A 19065-nucleotide genomic window follows, 5' to 3' on the forward strand; every position below is an offset into this window, starting at 1 on the left:
TGGAGGGGAAAGATGTTAAAAAGTTTTTACAGACTGCATGTTCTTAATCACTCAAGCAGGAGTGTACACACATAGGATGGGTAGTTTATTCATTCTCAGAATTCAGTGGATTGATACTGCTAGTGACATTTATACTCTTGCTCAAAGGCTTCAAATGTGATAAAAATGATCATATCAGTAGTCTCTTAACTTGTATCTGAGTTGCTCAAATCATTGTCAGTAAATTTAGAATTCATTAAAAGCCACTTTACCTCCAACTAAGTATTTAGGATGACTGCTTTATATACTTTTTAAAATGCAGAAGAGAGTTGTTAAAAAAAAATGAAACCACAGACTTAATGGTCTCTTCCATTACTAAACTGCAAAGCTTTCTGTGGCACAGATGCTTTATGGCTTTAAGAATTCCCACAGGACTGCAAATAAGCCTATTAGCAGTCAGCTGCCCAAGTGATCCACATGGCAGTATAACTGCAATGCAAAAAGCATGAATGCACATCTTTTAAGGCCTGTACAGTTTATCTTCTTGACTTCGTCTGCCTTACTACCAGCTGAAATAATTTTGCTAGTTTTAAGACAGACTGCATACACTTACACAAATGCAGATGTTTATGACTTATGGGATGGGAGACAAACCTCAATACACAAATCAAGTAATGTGACATGGAAAAATAAAGACCCTGTTTAGAATTTGCCTGCCATTAACTACTGAAGAATTTACAAACAATTCTTTAGTAGCTCATAGCTGAGCCAATTAGCAAGATTTAACTGAAAGCTTGTGACATAAAAATCAGTTCAAATACTTTGCAATATTGGGCCTAAAGAATCAAGCTTCCCAACTTTGTTAATATAAATACCAAATCATATTAGAGCTTGCATTTAACAAGTCTTCCCATTCTTTCAATAGCACTGTCATGAAAAATCAATATTGCAGAATTAGTTTCATTGGTCAAAGCATCAGCTGATAACACTTGGATTTCTACACTGGCAAGCAAATATCTTAAAATGCTGTACCATGAGAAGCCTAGGAAGCATTTTATTCTATTTTACAGCTAAAGCACCCCATTACAGACCCTCCAAAGCCAACCCCTCCCACAAGGTTTCTATGATGCAAGAGGGCAGAATATTCACCTGGTTTGTTCAGAGAAGCTGTAAAGGCCTGTTGTATCCCACTGATCTATCGTGTTTGGTGTACTCAGTCCCCAAATTTCAGAACAAGTGCTGTGCATAATAAATTGAAAACAAAACCAAAAAAACTGATATGAATATGGAACATGGTTATTCAAAACGCTATGGTGTCAAACATGGAAAAACATACAGAATACTTCCTTTCACATAGAAGATAGAGCATTGTTAATCTTGCATTTAGACTGACATTGCATGCTGTATTTTCTATATGAAGGAGGTTATCAAAATGGAACAACTGATTCAAGGTAAATGATAAATGTTTTTAAAAGTTGAACAAGTTCTCTGCTTTTAAGTAGTCAGTAGAGTTGTAATGTTACTTAAAAAAGGCAAAACTTCTTCAGCCTAGGTCTTAAAAGATTCAGTTTTAAAGGGTAGTTTCTGGGTTTGTTTCTTGGGAATTTTTTGTTTGTTTTTAAACATAAGCTTCCCTAAGATTTCAAACAAATACCATGTATATCAGAAACTGAACATCTCTATCTAACTTTCAGGTACCACCACTTAAGCATTACTCATTCTCCATGCACATACTAATTTGTTGTTTTCCCCAAAAGAGGAAAATTCAGATTTTAAAGAAAAGCACATCACAGCTAATACTTCTCACTGTTTTTTGTACTCTTCTTGATTAAAGAACTAAATATTCTTTTCCACAGTATACAAAACACAGTGTTTAACACAGTTTTAGACTATCGCATTTTAGGATTCAACTACAGGATAACAAACCTTTAATTGCTAAATCAATGAGGAAGAAAAGAGACACAACTAATTTTTTACCAAACTGGTCCAAGGACAAGATCACAATAGTAAAGAAAAAGGAACCTTCAGTCATAGGCACAAACTAAAAGCAGCATCAGATTTAAACAAAGCAAGAAAACAGCATGGGTTTGTAAACAGAAAGCAGACTCAGAAGCATAAATCCAGTTCAGTTCTATCACAGACTTGTTCTGTGACCACTAAAAATGGACAGTTTATTTTTATATAAGTGACATACAACTAAACTTCACAGCTCAGACATGAGAATTTGGTTCACAAGCAACTTACATCTCTACTTCCTATTTACAGAGCCTTTAGTTTGACTGTCTGCTACAGTCCCTTTAAACTAAATAGCCTCTGAAAAGTTGCAACAGAAAGAAAAGAATCCAAGTTCACCAAAGTCCTGGTTTTAAATACAGGTGTTGCGATTTAAACTACAGTAATTTCACGATTACAAGCCACACGGACTATAAGCCGCATCGCCGGGTGTTGGCAAACATTTCGTTCTTTGTCCATAAATAAGCCGCACCTGATTATAAGCCGCTCTGTCGTTCACAGCGAGGACCCGCGTGCAACAAAGTTGCCAAATAGTAACAATAAACAGGGTTTACTGGCTCGGCTCGGGTTGTGCAGGTTCGGTCCGCTCGGGGCTGCCGACGGGGTCAGGTGGCCCAGCTCGGCGGGACCGCTCGGCGGGGCCGTTTGGGGCCGGCCGCCACTGCTGTTGGGCTCACTCGCCCCGGACGGGCACTGCCCCGTGGTGGCAGGCAGGGAAGGAGCCCGCCGGCACCCACGGCGGCAGCGGCGGGAGGGGAAGGAGCCCCCCTGCTCCGGTAGCGGTGGAGGCAGGAGGGGAAGGAGCACCCCCACTCCCACCGCGGCAGGCGGGGGCAGGAGCCCCCCGCTTACCCCACGGGCCATGGGGATGGCAGCACGGAGCCCCCGCCTCCTCCCCGAGCCGTGGGGATGTCAGCACAGAGCCCCCCGCCTCTCCCCCGCCTGAAGGAGGGAGCTCCCCCACCTCCGTCCCCCCCCGCACTGCCGGCACTGAGCTGGTCCTACCCGCCATGCAACACAGTAACCAATTTGTAACAATCGCGAAATCCTGGGTTTTACTGGCAGGTGCTCGGTTCGGCACCCTGGCTGGCACTTCTGGGGTTGTAAATGTCAGAAAATTATTCACATATTAGCCACTCCTGAGTGTAAGCCGCATTTCCGGGGTGGGAGCAAAATTTTAGTCATAACAGTGTGGCTTGTAATTGTGAAATTACTGTACTAAACTTAGCTGATACAGTCACAAGTTTGGATTGAGTGCTTAAAGGAAGAGAAGTAGGTATTTTTATTTCTCCTCCCTACACAGGGAAAATTCATTAGTGTTATGAAACAAGAAGACATAGACACAAATGTGGGCTACTGATGAAGGGAATTAATGGTTGTTGTCCCCTTCTTGCTTGTCCCAAACACCTAATTTTTAGTGCCATTCCAGGGAGGTTGAAATGTTCATGCAATTGAGCAGCAATCCAAATCAATCAACTGGCTATCTGACCACAGAACATACATAGCAGAAAATTTAACTATTGAGAGTTACTTTTCATCTAGATCACTTCTATTCATTGTAGAGCTACATGAGCACTACAAATTAGGAATAAGACTAATTGTGGACAGCAGTCTACATTTATCACAAATAAAATTGCTACATTAAATATGGTCTTTGACATTTTACTGATTACGGACACAAGTAAAATCTTGTAGTAGAGAACATTTGTCTAGTAGAGAGCAGCAGAGTGTCAGATGAGAAGGCCCATTCTCTGATTTAGATCCAGCTCTTCAAAAGAGCCAACTCTCCTGAACAAGTTACACCTATCTCAGACACAGGCAGCATCACAGATCTCTAGAAAGTGGGCAAAGAGGGATCCTGAGCATCACTATATCAGCAGAGCAAACAGTCTCTCTTTTTCACGTTCCTAAGATGTCTCTAGTATGGTAGACTACCAAAAGCTGCGTAATGATTGAAATAGTTGCCCTGAAGACACATAGGGAGCCTGTGGGATGCCAGGGAGCATTCCAACACTGTACTGCATCCTTAAATATTCACCACTGTTGCTTGTAAGACAGACCATCACATACATTAAATCAGAAGAACAATCAGCAGACACAAAACCTGCTGCATATTAATGGACACAGTCACCTCATTACCTTTGAGCAATGGATCCTTTATACAAAGCAGTGCTCCAAAGCTGACATTGTTACAGATTACACATTCCCAAAATTGTGGGGTGCATCACTGGTGAAAGCATGGCATGCCACACATTTGCTGCACAAGACTTAAGATAGCACATGCAAAAGTAAAATTTCCCAGTTCCTGACAAAGCATGATGAATAGGAAAAATATTTTATATTGCTAACCTCTTCTCTCTATAGATATTCAAACTATCAAAGCTGACAGCATATTTCATAATCTACAGAAAGACAAATGGTATCCTGAAGTGACTGCAACAGAGTCATAGGTTACAATGAAGCTCAGGACACTATGGAGGGAGAGCAGGTCAGGAGGTATAGAAAAAGTGAACAGTTAGAGCAAAACTGCTCAAATATACAGCAGTTTACATGACATGCTATCTTCCATGATATATGTCTGCTTAGAGTTAGGATTAATAGAAATGTTTTACTAGTTCATCTACACTACGACTATACTCAACTCCAATAATCCACAATCAAACACAGAAGAGCCTGCAGGAAATCAACCCATATGATCAATAAAGCCAGCTCAAAATAGCTTTTACTGTTCACTGGAAGAAACATCTGAGGAAATAAAGTGGTCTCTCACACAAAAGATCCATTGCCTGAGATGCAAGACTGTCCCCCCACTACATCATCCAGACAAGTAAACAAGGTCTCTTAATATTCACAAACATACACACTAAATCAGAATGAAATTCCTCACAACCCAAAAAAGCATACTTCATGCACATCACTTTCCATGAAAAACCACAATATGTTCATTCATACGCAAGCAATAGCCTGCCAGAGGGCAGACACATCTATTCATCCCAGAAAGGTGGTGCTGGAAAGGTGACTGCATTCTGAAAGATGTTTAAACAACCACTATAAACAACCACTAAAACCCTATGAAAGGGAAGCAGGAGCACAGAATTACTGTCCCAAAATATATAGGATGCATTCTCTCCTAAACCTACCATTCTGAAGCATCCAAAACCCCTTCTGAAGAGTCCTTTTTGTTCTTTATTCCATAAAGAATTTAGGAGAATCAAGGATTAATGTCTGTACTCAAGTCTTGTCTGGAAACATTCCCATGCCCTGGAACATGATCATTTATGCTAGAAAGCAGCTAGGACATTCTCCCAGCACTGGGTCACGCCAATTACTGTTCTTCCACACAATTCCCAGGTTTGTGAATGGCACATCATCAGAACCACTACAAAGATATTTACATATGAAGTACCAGAAACTGTACAGAAGTTGCTAAATATAATTTTCTTCTTCTTCAGTCTCAGAAAGCAGAACTGTAAAGAAGCTTAAAAGGCACCGAGTTCAGTTGACAGCCTCCTCTTTACCTGAAGTGGTAGCACTAGAAAAACGTCAAATAAAACCTAAAATGCAAACAGCATCACGCTAGTCAAAGCCCACATTATACAGAAATCATTACAGAATGGTCTTGTACATTTAACTTGCTTATTTGTGGAAATATTACACTGAGACACTAATGTTTCTACTGAATCTTTCATATCTTTTAGAATCTACAGCCACTAACAACTTTGTCAAGTCTACGTTCAAGGCAATCATCTCCATTTGTGGGTTTTTTTCCTGCATCTTATAATTGCAAGCCTTTTTTCCATTTACTCTGTCTACCCCTACATTTTCTGAGGTATTTGTAGTGCTGGAGCTGTAACTGAAACAAAAAATAATTTCAGTAAACCATGACAGTACCCCATCTATCTGTTTTAAAGTAGGAAATGAAAGTTTCAAAATTCTAGAATTGTTATGCAAAGTCTTCCCTATATATGTGAGACTGACATTTGTTTTTACTCACATTTTCACTGAAAGACTAAACAAGAAAAATGCAACAAAAAATATGATCAGGTTTTCACTTGAACTGGAGAAGTTACTTAGCACAGGGACACTAACACCTTTATACCAGCCTAACATTTACAGGACTTACTACCTTGACTTACTACCTTTGTCAGGGGGATAGAAAAGAAGTGGAGAATTTGCTTTGAGAGCTACACCAAGCTATTCAAACAAGAGTTAGAGCAGTAAGAAATGACCACTAGATTTATAGAATCCCATTTTCTCACAACAAATGGGCAAATGCCAATGCATTAACATTGCCCGTAGCTGCTTGAGTAAAATTTGCCTCAGAAAACAGGTTGAAGTCTACAGACTGAAGATCCATACCTTGCATACTAATTGGTTTTTGGTTGGTTGATTGGTTGGTTGGTTGGTTGGTTGGTTGGTTGGTTGGTTGGTTGGGGGTTTTTGTGGGGGTTTTTTTGGTTCATCTCTGATGAAGCTCCTGTGAAGACACTGTCCCATTACACTCTACTGATACTAACTTTGAGAAGAGGATCAACAAATTAATGGATGAAAGAACAGAATCCTTTCCACCATACCAGTTATCTTCTTCCTGATGCACCTAAGGTTCAAGAACAGCTGGGAGGGAAACATACCAAACCTTTGGAACTAGTTCAGAGAGGGTCTCAAAGACAACAGTAATAGGAAAGCCTGATTTGACAAGCTTAGGTGTAATATAGATGAAACCAAGTCAGCTATTAAAAGAGTTCGTTGGCTTACATACAATATTGTATTCAGCACAGACAGTTGCTACCAAGTCTGTCAAATTCCACCTTGGACTTCTGGCAGGCAGTCTTTGGCCTGTTTAGGACATTTATTGACAGAGTACCTGGGGAGTCAGTCTTGAAGGGCAAAGGTGTCCAGGAAGGCTAGATATGCTTTAAAAAGGAATAGTTAAATATTTAGGAGCAGGCTGTCCCCATGTGTAGAAAGACAAGTTGTTGGGGAAAGACCAGCCTGGTTAAACAGGAAATTTAGGCTGGAACTTAGGAAAAAAAAAAAAAAAAAGAATCTATAACCTCTGGAAGGAGGGTCAGATAACTTGGGAGGACTATAAGGATGTCATGAGGGACATATATAGGGAGAAGATTAGAAGGACGAAAGCCCAACTAGAACTTTATTTGTCCACTGCAGTTAAAGACAACAAAAAGTTTCTATAAATACATTCACAGAAAAAGGAGGTTCAAGGAGAGTCTCCATTTATTGAATGCAGAGGGTAGTTTAGTGTCAGGGTAGAAAGAAAAGGCAGAGGTATTTAATGCCTTTTTTGCCTCAGTCTTTAATATCAAGACAACTTGTCCTCAGGATAACCAGCTCCCTGAGTTGGAAGGTAGGGACCAGGAGCTGAGGGAAGCCCCCATAATCCAGGAGATGGTTAGTGACCTGCTATGCCAATTAGATACCCACAGGTCTATGGGCCCAGAGGGGATCCACCCCAGAGTAATGAGGAAACTGGCAAAAGAACTTGCCAAACCACTCTCAATCATATACCAGCAGTCCTGATTAACCAGAGAAGTTCCAGTTAATTGGAAATGAGTAAACATAATGCCCATCTACAAGAAGGGTTGGAGAGATGATCCGGTGAACTACAGACCTGTCAGCCTTACTTCAGTGCCAGGCAAGGTTATGGAAGAGATGATCCTGAGTGTCACTACATGGCACATGCAAGACAATCAGTGGTTCAGGCCCTGGCCAACATGGATTTACAAAAGGAAGGTCCTGTTTGACCAACCTGATCTTCTTTGTCCTGGGTAGCCCAAAATGTTATTGCATTCCATATCTATCTGTGCCCAAAATTGTTACTATCTCTTTAAGACCCTGCAACGCAGTCAGAAATGAAATGATGGGGCAGGGAGTGCCCAGGGATTTTAAAAGTTGGAGCATGCAGGGAGCCCTCTCTCTCTTGCTATTTTGGCTCTCTCTCTCACTCAAGGCAGAGACTCCCTTTTGTGGTTTATTTACTGGTTCTTTCTGGCCTCTGGAGGGGGTTGTTTAAGGCAGATTTCTGGACTCACAAAAGTAGCAAGTCAAGAAGCTGCATTTCACCATCAAAAACTGTTTCAGAGTACAATTGACAACACCTGTCAGCAGTGTGAAGCCTAAGCCGGTCTGGGGTTGGGCTGCCATTCATCACTGTCTGAGAATCCATTTCTTCCCCCCCATGAAAGCAGGGACCCAAGACAGCAGTGCCACCACCGGCAAAGTCCAGTGGGTGGTAGGCGGTAGGAAGTGGTAGCACTGACCCCCACAAACGTCAGCAATTCCCATCTGCCACTAAACTGTTTCATAAGCTCCTATCTTCCTGTTTTTTTCTTCCAGTGGCAAGGGTGTGATGAGCGGGGTAAGTCTGTCATCTCCCTTTTGTCTCACAGACCACACAGTCACCTTGGGTCACAGGAACCCCATGCAGCGCTATAGGTTGGGGGAAGAGTGGCTTGAGAGCTGTTTGGCAGAAAGGGACCTGGGGGTGCTGGTTGACACATGGTTCAATATGAACCAGTAATGTGGCCAAGAAGGTCAGTGGCATCCTGGGTTGTATCAGAAATAGTGTAGGCATCAGGACTAGGGCAGTGATCGTCCCCCTGTACTTGGCACTGGTGAGGCTGCACCTTGATTACTGTGTTCAGTTTTGGGCCCCTCACTTCAAAAAGGACATTGAGGTGCTGGAGTGTGTCCAGAGAAGGGCAACAAGGCTTTTGAATGGTATAGAAAACGTCTTATGAGGAATGGTTGAGGGAGTTGGGGTTGTTTAGTCTAGAGAAGAGAAGGTTCAGGGGGACCACATCTCTCTCAACAATTACAGTAATTTCACGAATAAAAGCCGCACCAATTTGACCAAAAGTTTGGTGGAAACCCGGAAGTGCGGCTAATATTCGAGGGCGGTTAATACATGAACAATATTCTAAAAGCTGCCAACACGGAAGTGAGAGCCCGCGGCAGCCCCAAGCCAAGCTGGAGCCCGGCTGACCCTGGCTGAGGTGGGAAAGCCTGGCAGAGGAGGGGCCAGCAGTGTGGGGGGCGGGCGGCAGAGCCTGAGTCAGCAGGGCGGGGCAGGGGGGGTGGCAGAGCCCGGGCCAGCAGGGCGGGGGAGCCTGGGAGAACTGGGGCTAGCAGTGCAGGGGAGCATGGCAGAAGCAGGAAGCCCAGCGGGTGGGGCTGCCTGGCAGCGGGGGAAGCCCAGTAGAATTGGGGCCAGCAGTGTGGGGGAGCCCGGCGGTGCGGGGGCCTGCAGTGCCGGCCAGGGCGAGCAAACGCGGCGGCGGTGCAGACAGGAGGGGGCGGCCGGCGAGCCTGGCGGCGGCGGCGGCGGCTGGCCCGCCGGCAGGGCGAGTAAACGCAGCAGCGGGGCGGCCGGCGTGCCTGGCGGCGGCGGCGGCGGCCGGCCCGCCGGCAGGGCGAGTAAACACAGCAGCGGGGCGGCCGGCATGCCTGACGGCGGCGGTTGGCGCGCCGGCAGGACGAGCAAACGCGGTAGCGGGGCGGTGCTGACGGGAGAGGGGGGCCAGCGAGCCCGGCGGCGGCTGCAGCACCACCCGGCCGGCCCCGTCGGCAACCATGAGCGGGCCGAGCCTTCCTGGCCCCGCCCCGAGCCAGTAAACCCCGCTATGCCGCGATCCTGTTACTAATTGGCCAATTTGTGAAAGCTGCGCACGGATTCTCGCTACGAACGAAAGTGCGGCTAATATTCGGGGTGCGGCTTATCTATTGACAAAGACAGCAACATTGTCGAGGCACCGGAAGTGCGGCTTATACTCCGTGCGGCCTGTATTCGTGAAACTACTGTACATGAAAGGAGGTTGTAGTGAGCTGGGGGCCTAGTCTCTTCTGCCATACCTGCAGTGAGAGGACCAGAGGAAATGGCCTTAAGTTGAGACATGGGAGATTCGGATTGGATATTAGAAAATAAATTTCAGTTAGGGGGGGTCAGGCATTGGAATAGGTTGCCCAGGGAAGTGGAAGAGTCACCATCCCTGGAGGTGTTCAAGAGGCATCTAGATCTGGCACTGGGAGATATAGCTAAGGGGTTGCATCCATAGTGTTGGGTGATGTAAAGACTTGAAAGGCACAGTTGCCCATCTCAAACACTGCCAACGCCACAGAAAGAACTTGTCAAAAGCCACAGGAACTTGAGATAAGCACAGAGGGGAGGAATTTGTGACAGGAAGGTGCTAATTCCAGGTCAGGCAGGGGTAAGATCTGGCTAACACATGCTGGTTAATGCATCTAGACAGAAATTCCAACCATGGTAAACTGTGGGAAAGGAAGCAACTGCTCATACACATATCACCCCAAGTTATAGGAACACCATTGTGATCACCCCATAGATACCCAAAACTTGGACTGCGTAAAGTTGGTACCCCCAGAAGAATTACTCTGGGACCCCCACAACAAAGTCCAGGATGAAGAACCCAGAGGATGCTGTTGGATCCACAGGTGGTGACTGTCTTCTGCTCTCTCCTCTTTTCTCTCCCTCTTTCTACTTCCACTTTTCTCTCCCTCTCCTCACGCATCCCTCTTTGTCTCTCTTTTCTCTCTCCTCCTTTCTCTCTCTCCTTTTCTCTCACCTCTTTTCTCACTCTCCTTTCTCTCCCTCTCTTCTCTCTCTCTCCTCCCTTCTCCCTCTAACTCCTTTGCCTCTCTGTCCTTTCTGTCTCTACACCCTTCTCTATCCTTTCTCTCCCACTCCCTCTCTCCTCCTCTTTATATCTCTCTCCTCTCTCTCTTTTTTCTCTCTTTTTTCTCTCTCACTCCTGTCTCTCTCCCACTCATTTCTCTCTCTCTCCCCCCTTTCTCTCTCTCTCTCCTTTCTCATAAAAGACCTGTTGTTGCTCAAGGCCCCACTTGAAGTGGTTCTTCTTTCAGGTCATTCGATAGAGGGGGCTCACAAGCTGGCTATAACCTAGAACATGCATTCTCCAGAATCCCACAAGGCCCAGGAAAGCTTGTGGTTCCTTCTTGTTAGCTGGTGGAGGAAGTTGCAATTTTTTTAACCACCTCTGTAGGCACATGACAGTGTCCATCCTGCCATTTTATTCCCAAGGTCCCTTGACCTTCCTTTTCTTTTTGGCAAGCTCAGTTTTCCAAAGAAACTGAATTATTTTCTTCCCTTTCTCAAACACTTCTTTTGCATTATTGCCCCCAACAATATCATTATCAATATATTGCAGATATTCAGGGGCATCATTTTTTTCCAGTTCAGTTTGGATCAGTCCATGACAAATAGTAGAGTCGTGCTTCCACCCTTGGGACAGTCAATTCCAGGTGTATTGGACACCTCTCCAAATGAAAGTAAACTGTGGTCTGCACTCAGTATCCAAAGGAATTGAGAAAAATGCATTTGCAATGTCAATTGTAGCACACCACCTGGTTGCCTTCGACTCCAGTTCATACTGGAACTCTGTTACAGCAGCACTCAGTGGTGGCATTACTTCATTTAGGCCACAATAGCCTACTGTTAACCTACACCGTGCATCAGACTTTGGCACTGGCCATATGGACTATTAAAAGGCAAGTGGGTCTTCCTGATCACTCCTTGGCTTTCCAGTTGATAAATCAGCTCATGGATGAGAGCCAGGGAGTCTCTGTGCAATATTGCTGCCAGTGCAATGTCCTAGTAGCAATTGGCTCCTGCTGGTCTTCAACCTGCAGCAATCCCAAGATGAAGGGATCTTCTGAGAGGCCTGGCAGGGCGGATAATTGTTTGACCTTCTCTGTATTCACTGTAGCTACACCAAAAGCCCATCAATACCTTTTTGGATTCTTGAAGTACCCTCTCCTGAGGTAGTCCATGCCAAGGAGACAGGGGGCCTCTGGGCCAGTCACAATGGGATGATTTTGCCATCTTCCCCTATTAAGCTCACCTCAGCCTCCAATACAGACAACTCTTGGCATCCCCCTGTCACTCCAGAGATCCAGATGGGTTCTGCGCCCCTGTACCCTGATGACACCAGTGTACACTGTACACCGGTATCTACTAAAGCTTTATACTTCTGTGGATCTGATGTGCCAGCCTATCGAACCCACACAGTCCAGTGTGCCCTAGTCATCCCTTTCCTCCTCCTGGCCAAAGGCAGGAATCCTCTCTTCCTGTTACTGGTCAGAGTATTCGCTGTCCGACCTTTGCAATGCCACACCAGATGTCCCCTCACCAGGGTCAAAGGAACTGATTTCACTTGTGTCTGGGAGATCGCTGATTGTCTTCTTATCTCTGCAGCAACTACACTTACAGACTTCTTGGGTTACCCCTTCTTAACAACTCTCCCTCTCAGTTCACCAACATGGGCTTCCAGTTTAGAGATGGGTTCGCCATCCAACTTCCTCATGTCCTCCCTCTGGTCACAAAGAACCAGAGTTCATTATGTGGCCTGCGCTTGGGGGTTCCCTCTGACTGGGGCAGGAGACAATTGATCTCTTGGGCTGCCTCTAAAAGCTGAGGTGCTGGCCTGCAGGGATGTGGAAGTACCCAGAGTTTCTTCTAAGTGTCAGTGTCTTCCTGGTTCCATCTCTACAGTTGGCACATCAATTTTCAGGTAATACATTGCTACCAAGTTACTGGAATATGATGCACAGGAACTTTGAACCACCTTCCTCCGCAGGGTCATTGAGCAAGAGAAATACTCTGGATCTTTAGGGACATTATTTTTTAGATCACTATAGACAACTTCCAACACTGTTAATTCTCTCAAGCACTGGATACCTTCGTCAGCAGTGGTCCAATTCCCTGGGGAGTTCACAAGATCTTCCTTAAATGGATATCTTGCCCACACACTTGAGAGAAGCCATTTCCAAAGGCTGCAAATTGATCCTTCCTTCCCAATTCCTCTTTCAATTTCCCGATCTTTAACAAGGGATCCCAGCTGTTTGGTTTCATGACTTTCTAACTGATGACTGTCGGTCCCATTATCCCAGCATCAAAGAAGCCATGCAGAAATCTGCTCACCTGGTTGGTGGTTGTAATCTTCCCGCAAGTCTCAAAGTTCTGATGAGGTCAGCTGTGCTAGCTGAAACCGATAGTACTGTAGATTTAATAAGTGAATGCAGTTTGATAACCAAGATGCCTTGGCAAGAGAAAACAGAGCTTTGAAGATTGCAAGATTGGATAAAGGACAGGAAAGAAGATTTAACTAAGTAGAAATGTAAAGTTTGTGTGATGTTTAACCCAATGAATGTAATTAAAAATTACAGTAATTTCACTACTATAAGGCGCACCCTTTTGACTAAAATTTTGATCAAAACCCGGAAGTGCGCCTTATAATCCGGTGTTCCTTATATATGGACAAAGTTCGGAAATTTGCCAACCCGGAAGTGCGAGTCGTGAGGGGCGGCAGCCGCGGCAGCTGAGCTGCAAGGGGAGGCAGCCACGGCTGCCGGGGGCAGGCAGGAGTGCCGGGGCCCGCAGCAAGGGGAGGGCGCCTGGGCCTGCGTTTAAAGGCTACGCCAATCTGGGAAAAATGTTTGCAATTTGAGCACCTGCCAGTAAACCCCCCGATCGCACGATTCCATTACTAATTCCTTACTCTGTTGCGCACGGATCCTCGCTGAAAAAAAAAAAAAAAAAGTGCCCCTTATAGTCCGGTGCGCCTTATATATGGACAATTTCGGAAATTTGTTGACATCCGGAAGTGCACCTTATAATCCAGTGTGCCTTATAATCGTGAAATTACTGTACTAGCCTTCCTGAAAATGGTATATAAGCATATGTAACTCATAGTAAAATTCGGATTCTGATCACATATCAGTAGTCCCCATCTCTCTCTCAGTCGAAGATAATTGATGCTCCCATGTGAGGAGAAGAACCGGCCTACCTGGTGGCAATTGGCGAGCCCCCAGCACTGATTGTGTTGGTGAAAGAACCGCATATTGGCCCACAATCACCTGTCCTGCTGCAACATGACAGGTGAGTCAGGGGAACTGAACTATAAAACCTTGCTCACTGTCCTGGGAAAGCATGGCTCCCCCATCCCAAAGCACGACTTTAAGTGACTTTTACGATGGGCGCCATGCATGTTTCCCAATACCACCCCTTCTTCTATTTTTACCCACCGCTACTGGGACAAGGTCAGTGTTAAGTTCGATGATCTGACTGGCTATATGGGACATGACCAGCCAATGCGTATGCTTCCAACCTGGAGGGTGATTTTTGAAACATTGAAAAAGCAAGAGCAGTCTCAGGCGGTATCCTCTGCGGATGCCGTCGGCCCCCTGCCCCGCTCTGACTCTCCCTGCCTGCTTGAAACTGGCGCTCCTGATACTGGAGAGTGATACTGCAGCCATCAATCCTCCCTCTGCCCAGACAAAGGAGGGGAAGGCATTTTTTCTCATGGCTGTTAGCAGCCTATATTGCCGACTGAGGCTCTAGCAGTGAAGGAGGGGGTCCCCTTTGACCTGAGACCAAGAGATCCAGATGCTGAGCCTGACCTATTCCCTCCTAACCTCCATGAAAACTGGGCGCGATTAAAGAAAAAGGTTCTGAATGAGGGAGATTTTGATATCACAGTAAAAATAGTTGCGCCAGTCATGTTTCACGGCACCAGGGGAAATACCCCACAGTGGGAACCCCTTGCTTATTCGGTAATTAAGGAACTATGCTGCACGGCTACAGAACACAGGTTGGGATCTCCCTACTTTGTTAATCTTTTACAGTCTACGTTGTCAACTCATGACCCCTCATGATTTAAAGGGACTGGAGGAGGTAGTATTAACCCCAACTCAGTATTTAATTTTTGATGCTCAGTGGAAAAAGGGTTAGAAGCTTTACTTGTGAAATCTGTGGGGCTTGCAAACCAGAGCGGACTGCAGCAGGCCCCAGTCCAGTCGCCACAAGTAGCCTTTGCCGGACCTTCGCCAATCTACAACCCGTCACAGCAGGGAGCGCTGGACTGGACCTGGTAACCTCCGACACAGTAAGGTTACTTGGGTCATCTGTTCATTTTGCTTCCCACAGGAGTTTTCGGACCACTGGGGAAACGAACGCATAACACCCCAAATATGCTGGGTACAGCCTATAAATGCCCCATATGCCAATGTACCCTGACATTAAAAGGACAAAAGATATCATTTGTCAGTCTCATAGACAGAGGGGTTGACTTACTGTTATCTGTCAAGCTAAATAGCCCCCACAATGGACCCTTGCTGAAATGCCCCAGGCACCTTCAGGCACTGGGGGAAGCAGTCTTAACTATCAAAGCTGCCACTTGATACAGATCAACAGCCCCGAGGGACACTTCGCCTCAGTCAAACCTTTGCATTATCAGTTGCTTGCCTTTTACTCCATAGTTTTAACAAGTTTTCTATTGTGAAACTTTCGGTACAACTCTTTAATAATTCAAGTGTAATTATTCTTCCTTGCCACGTTTAAGTATATTGAGGGACTACAAATATAGTAAACAGTAGCTTACTCTTTAGAATAAACTGAACCCTTAACTTTGCAACTGTTTCTATGCAAGGATCAGTCTTACACATCCATTAAGCTAACCAAGTTACTTGTGTAAAAGCAATTCTTACTGTTTTAGCCTTCAATATTTACAGTAATTTCACGACTATAAGGTGCACCCTTTTGACTAAAATTTTGGTCCAAACCTGGAAGTGCGCCTTATAGTCCGGTGTGCCTTATATAATGTACAAAGTTGCGAAATTTGCAAACCCGGAAGTGCGGGCTGCGAGCTGAGTCGGGAACCGCAGGAGCCGCGGTCGCCAGGCGGGGGGACACCGGGATGCGGCGCGGCTGCCGGTCAGGGGGACGCGGCACGGCCGTTGGCTGCAGGGAAGCGGCAAGAAGCAGCAGCGCCGCTGCCACCAGCCATGGGGAAGCGGCGAGAAGCGGCGGTGCCGCCGACTGTGGGAAAGTGGCGAGAAGCAGCAAGCACTGCAGTCGCTGCCATGGGAAAGCGGCAAGAAGCGTCGCTGCTGCCACCGCGGGAAAGCGGTGAGAAGCGCCATCGCTGCAGGAAAGCGGCGAGAAGTGCCACCGCCGCTGGCCAGGGGGAAGTCGGGACACAGTGTAGTTGCGCGGTGGGAGCCGGTAGCCATGCCAGTCGGTGCCGGGGGCAGGCGGGAGTGCCGGGGCCCGCTGCATGGGGAGGGCACCTGGGGCTGCGTTTAAAGGCTACACCGATCTTTCAAAAATTTTTGCAAATTGAGCACCTGCCAGTAATTCGTTACTTTGTTGCGCACCGCGCGGCTCCTCGCTGCAAAAAATAAAGTGCGCCTTATAGTCCGGTGCGCCTTATATGATCTACAAAGTTGCGAAATTACAGTATATCCCATTACTTTTATTAAGGTAAACTCAAATCTATCGTACAAGCATTCTTAAAAAAAAATCTGCAGCAGTTGAATTCCTATGGTAAATTCATGTTGCTACTACCTCAATACAGTTGTTTACTTGCATGATTAACTGCTGTATGACAAACTTTCAGTAACTTTTGTAATGATAGAGTCAAATTGAATTAAGAATCTGTTAAGTAGTGTTAAGTTAATTTCTGTTATGATTAAGTATTAGACTAAGCAAAGTTAAATTTAAGTGTTATTCAATTTAAGTTCTATTATTTTAAGCTCCGTTAAGTGCTATTAAGATCAATTCAGTAATGTTAACGTTAAGTTCTCTTAGGGGTACTTTTATTATATCGAAGCAACATTCAGTTTCAGTGAAATTAGTTTTAAGTTCTGTGAAAATTGTTTGAATTATAAGATGCAATTCTTTTGATATAGAGATGAGTAATGTGAAGTTTGCATGGAGGTAACTGCTGTTAAAATCTGTTCATTTAAACTACAAGATACAGTTATTGTAGAGATAAGACAGAACCAATTAGTTAAGCTATTTAGTACTTTCTTTTTTACTTTTTTGCTTTAATGTAATATATGCATACATGTCTAAAAAATTATTACCTCAATTTCTTAAGACAGTAACTAATGAGATATTATTAATCCTGATTATGTCATTAATCTCATTATATGAATTCACTGAGTTTATAACAGGCATTATCCATAAGATATTATTACTTGACTTATTTACTATTTGTCTCTGGTACCACTGACTGTTTAACTGAAGATAAATGACAAAGCTGGCTGCTTTACAAAATTTAATATATCCTTGTATAGTTATCTAAAAGACATGTATCATTTTAAGAAATCTTCCTAACTACTGTTACTGAGAGGTTTTTAGAATATATTAGGGAGACTCTTTCAGTTAAGGCCTGGATCCTGGTCCAATCCTAACCTTTCCTAGTCGAGAGGTATGCCAACAACCCAGGTGTTTTCTGCATCAAAATTATACTTAAGTCATTTTAACTTGCTTTATTTGGACCTATAATAAATAGCTGGAACCCTTTTCGGACTGAACTTGGAAAATCCTACCTGGGAATGGTTCTCCAAGCCCTCACTCTGGAATGAGGCATCCCAGTTACTGCAGCCTCTGGGTGATGGTACAGTATTTAGGGAATTGATAATGCATTGTTTAAAATCACCATTCTATCTTTGGAGTATTATTAATTATGTGTAGTATCTAATTAATTTTTGCTTGGTGTGAATTTATTGTTTTGCTGTTGGATCCCAGAATCCTAGGTGTTTTGAGCTTTCTGTGCTTTCTGGCACTGACTCCCTGGAGAACACTCCTTTTCACCTGACACCTTGAAGAAGGCTTCCAGATTTAAATGATGGAGTTAAAGTCATGGGTGTGTAGTTAAATACAAGTGTGTGATTTCACATGGTGAAGGGTTTTAAATTTGAGGTTTTATAATATAGCAATAGGTATGGGACAAGATGGAAGATTTTGGGTGGTGACTCCTTTCAGTGTTCTTCCTCCTTCTTCATGATTACAGGTAGTAGTTTCTGGTTGGACATTTAGTGCTGCACTGCAGGTCACAGGAGTTCGGTTATTACATCAAAAGTATAAATAACAGAGGTGTTAATTCTCTATTTGATCGTGTAATGGTTTGAAAGCAAAACCAGTGAGAGACTCCACGTCAGAAATACAATTTAACAGGAAAAAAGAGAAAACCAAAATACATGTAATAGTACAAAAGAAAACCACTGACAGTCAGAATACAACTTGACACCCTGCTAGTTAGGGTGGTGGGAGCAGTCCAGATGAAGTGTTCTTGTTGAAGTAGTGATCCTGTAGAAAGGTTTGGTAGCTCTTGTCTTCTGTAAACCAGTGGGTAAGGGCTGCCTTGGTGTTCTAAATCCGAGTTTTTATCTAGGTAGGAAATGTTTGGCTCCTCCCTCTGGGTGGAGCATCTCACAATGGGATGAAGTAATTGTATCAGTCATGCAGTGGGACTCAATGGCCCATTAACAGAAAGTATCTTCCTGGAGGAAGGATGGGTCATGGAAAAGATAAAGAACACTGCTCCACCTGGTTTTTAACAGATGGCACATTAGCAGAGCATATCTCTGACAGAGATAAGGAACACTGCCCCACCTGGTTTAAACAGATGGTGATAGAATAAATACTTTTGGGCACATCTTTACATTGTAACCTAGGACAGACTAAGAGACCTTGTAGCTAGGTAGGTTCACCTCCATTTTGCTCGCTTTTAGCTGGTAGCGAGGAGTGTTGTTGAACTCTCTGTACTTTAGATAAGATTTAATAAACAATCAAGCCTGAACACGAGAAAATTTGTCTCCTTCGTGTTTTTTAATCCTGGCTCTGAGTGAAGACAGAAGAAACTTCAGACAAGCCACTAATTAAGTGGTGCAAACACCACCCATTACATTTTGTCACATGGTTTTTTGTTTTTTATGTTGCCTTCATGCTCAGTAATCAGAGATACATGTTGTCAAGCAGGAATATGCCCCCTCAAGAATGTTTAAATATTTTAATATTTATACTAAAAAATTTGAAATTAAATCAAATCAAATGTAATCCTTGGCAGAGGGATATTGCCTTGAAAATTTACACGTACAGAGGCAATTTCTGAAAGTTACTATGTAAAGATGCCTAATTGAGTGTACAATGATGAAGCCTAACTGATTTACTAACCTAGGGAGAAGGTGCATGCATGTGCTTTATCACCAACAGGTCCAAAATTACCTGTTCAT

At 44.3% G+C, this 19065-nt stretch overlaps 1 protein-coding gene across 3 annotated transcripts in view; it reads right to left on the reverse strand.

Annotated features, from left to right (window-relative positions):
* The window catches only part of LOC117005101 (mothers against decapentaplegic homolog 2-like), a 60491-nt gene that overhangs the window by 15528 nt on the left and 25898 nt on the right, over nt 1–19065 (reverse strand). For 2 of the 3 annotated variants that reach the window (XM_033076382.2, XM_033076384.2), the window contains exon 3: nt 1129–1218. The exons of the other annotated variant lie outside the window; for it this stretch is intronic. In XM_033076382.2, the coding sequence (XP_032932273.1) occupies nt 1129–1218 (90 nt within the window). The remainder of the gene's footprint in view (nt 1–1128; nt 1219–19065) is intronic. 3 annotated transcript variants of the gene reach the window in all.

Source organism: Catharus ustulatus, chromosome W, assembly GCF_009819885.2.
Source record: "Catharus ustulatus isolate bCatUst1 chromosome W, bCatUst1.pri.v2, whole genome shotgun sequence".
NCBI classification, from domain to species: domain Eukaryota; kingdom Metazoa; phylum Chordata; class Aves; order Passeriformes; family Turdidae; genus Catharus; species Catharus ustulatus.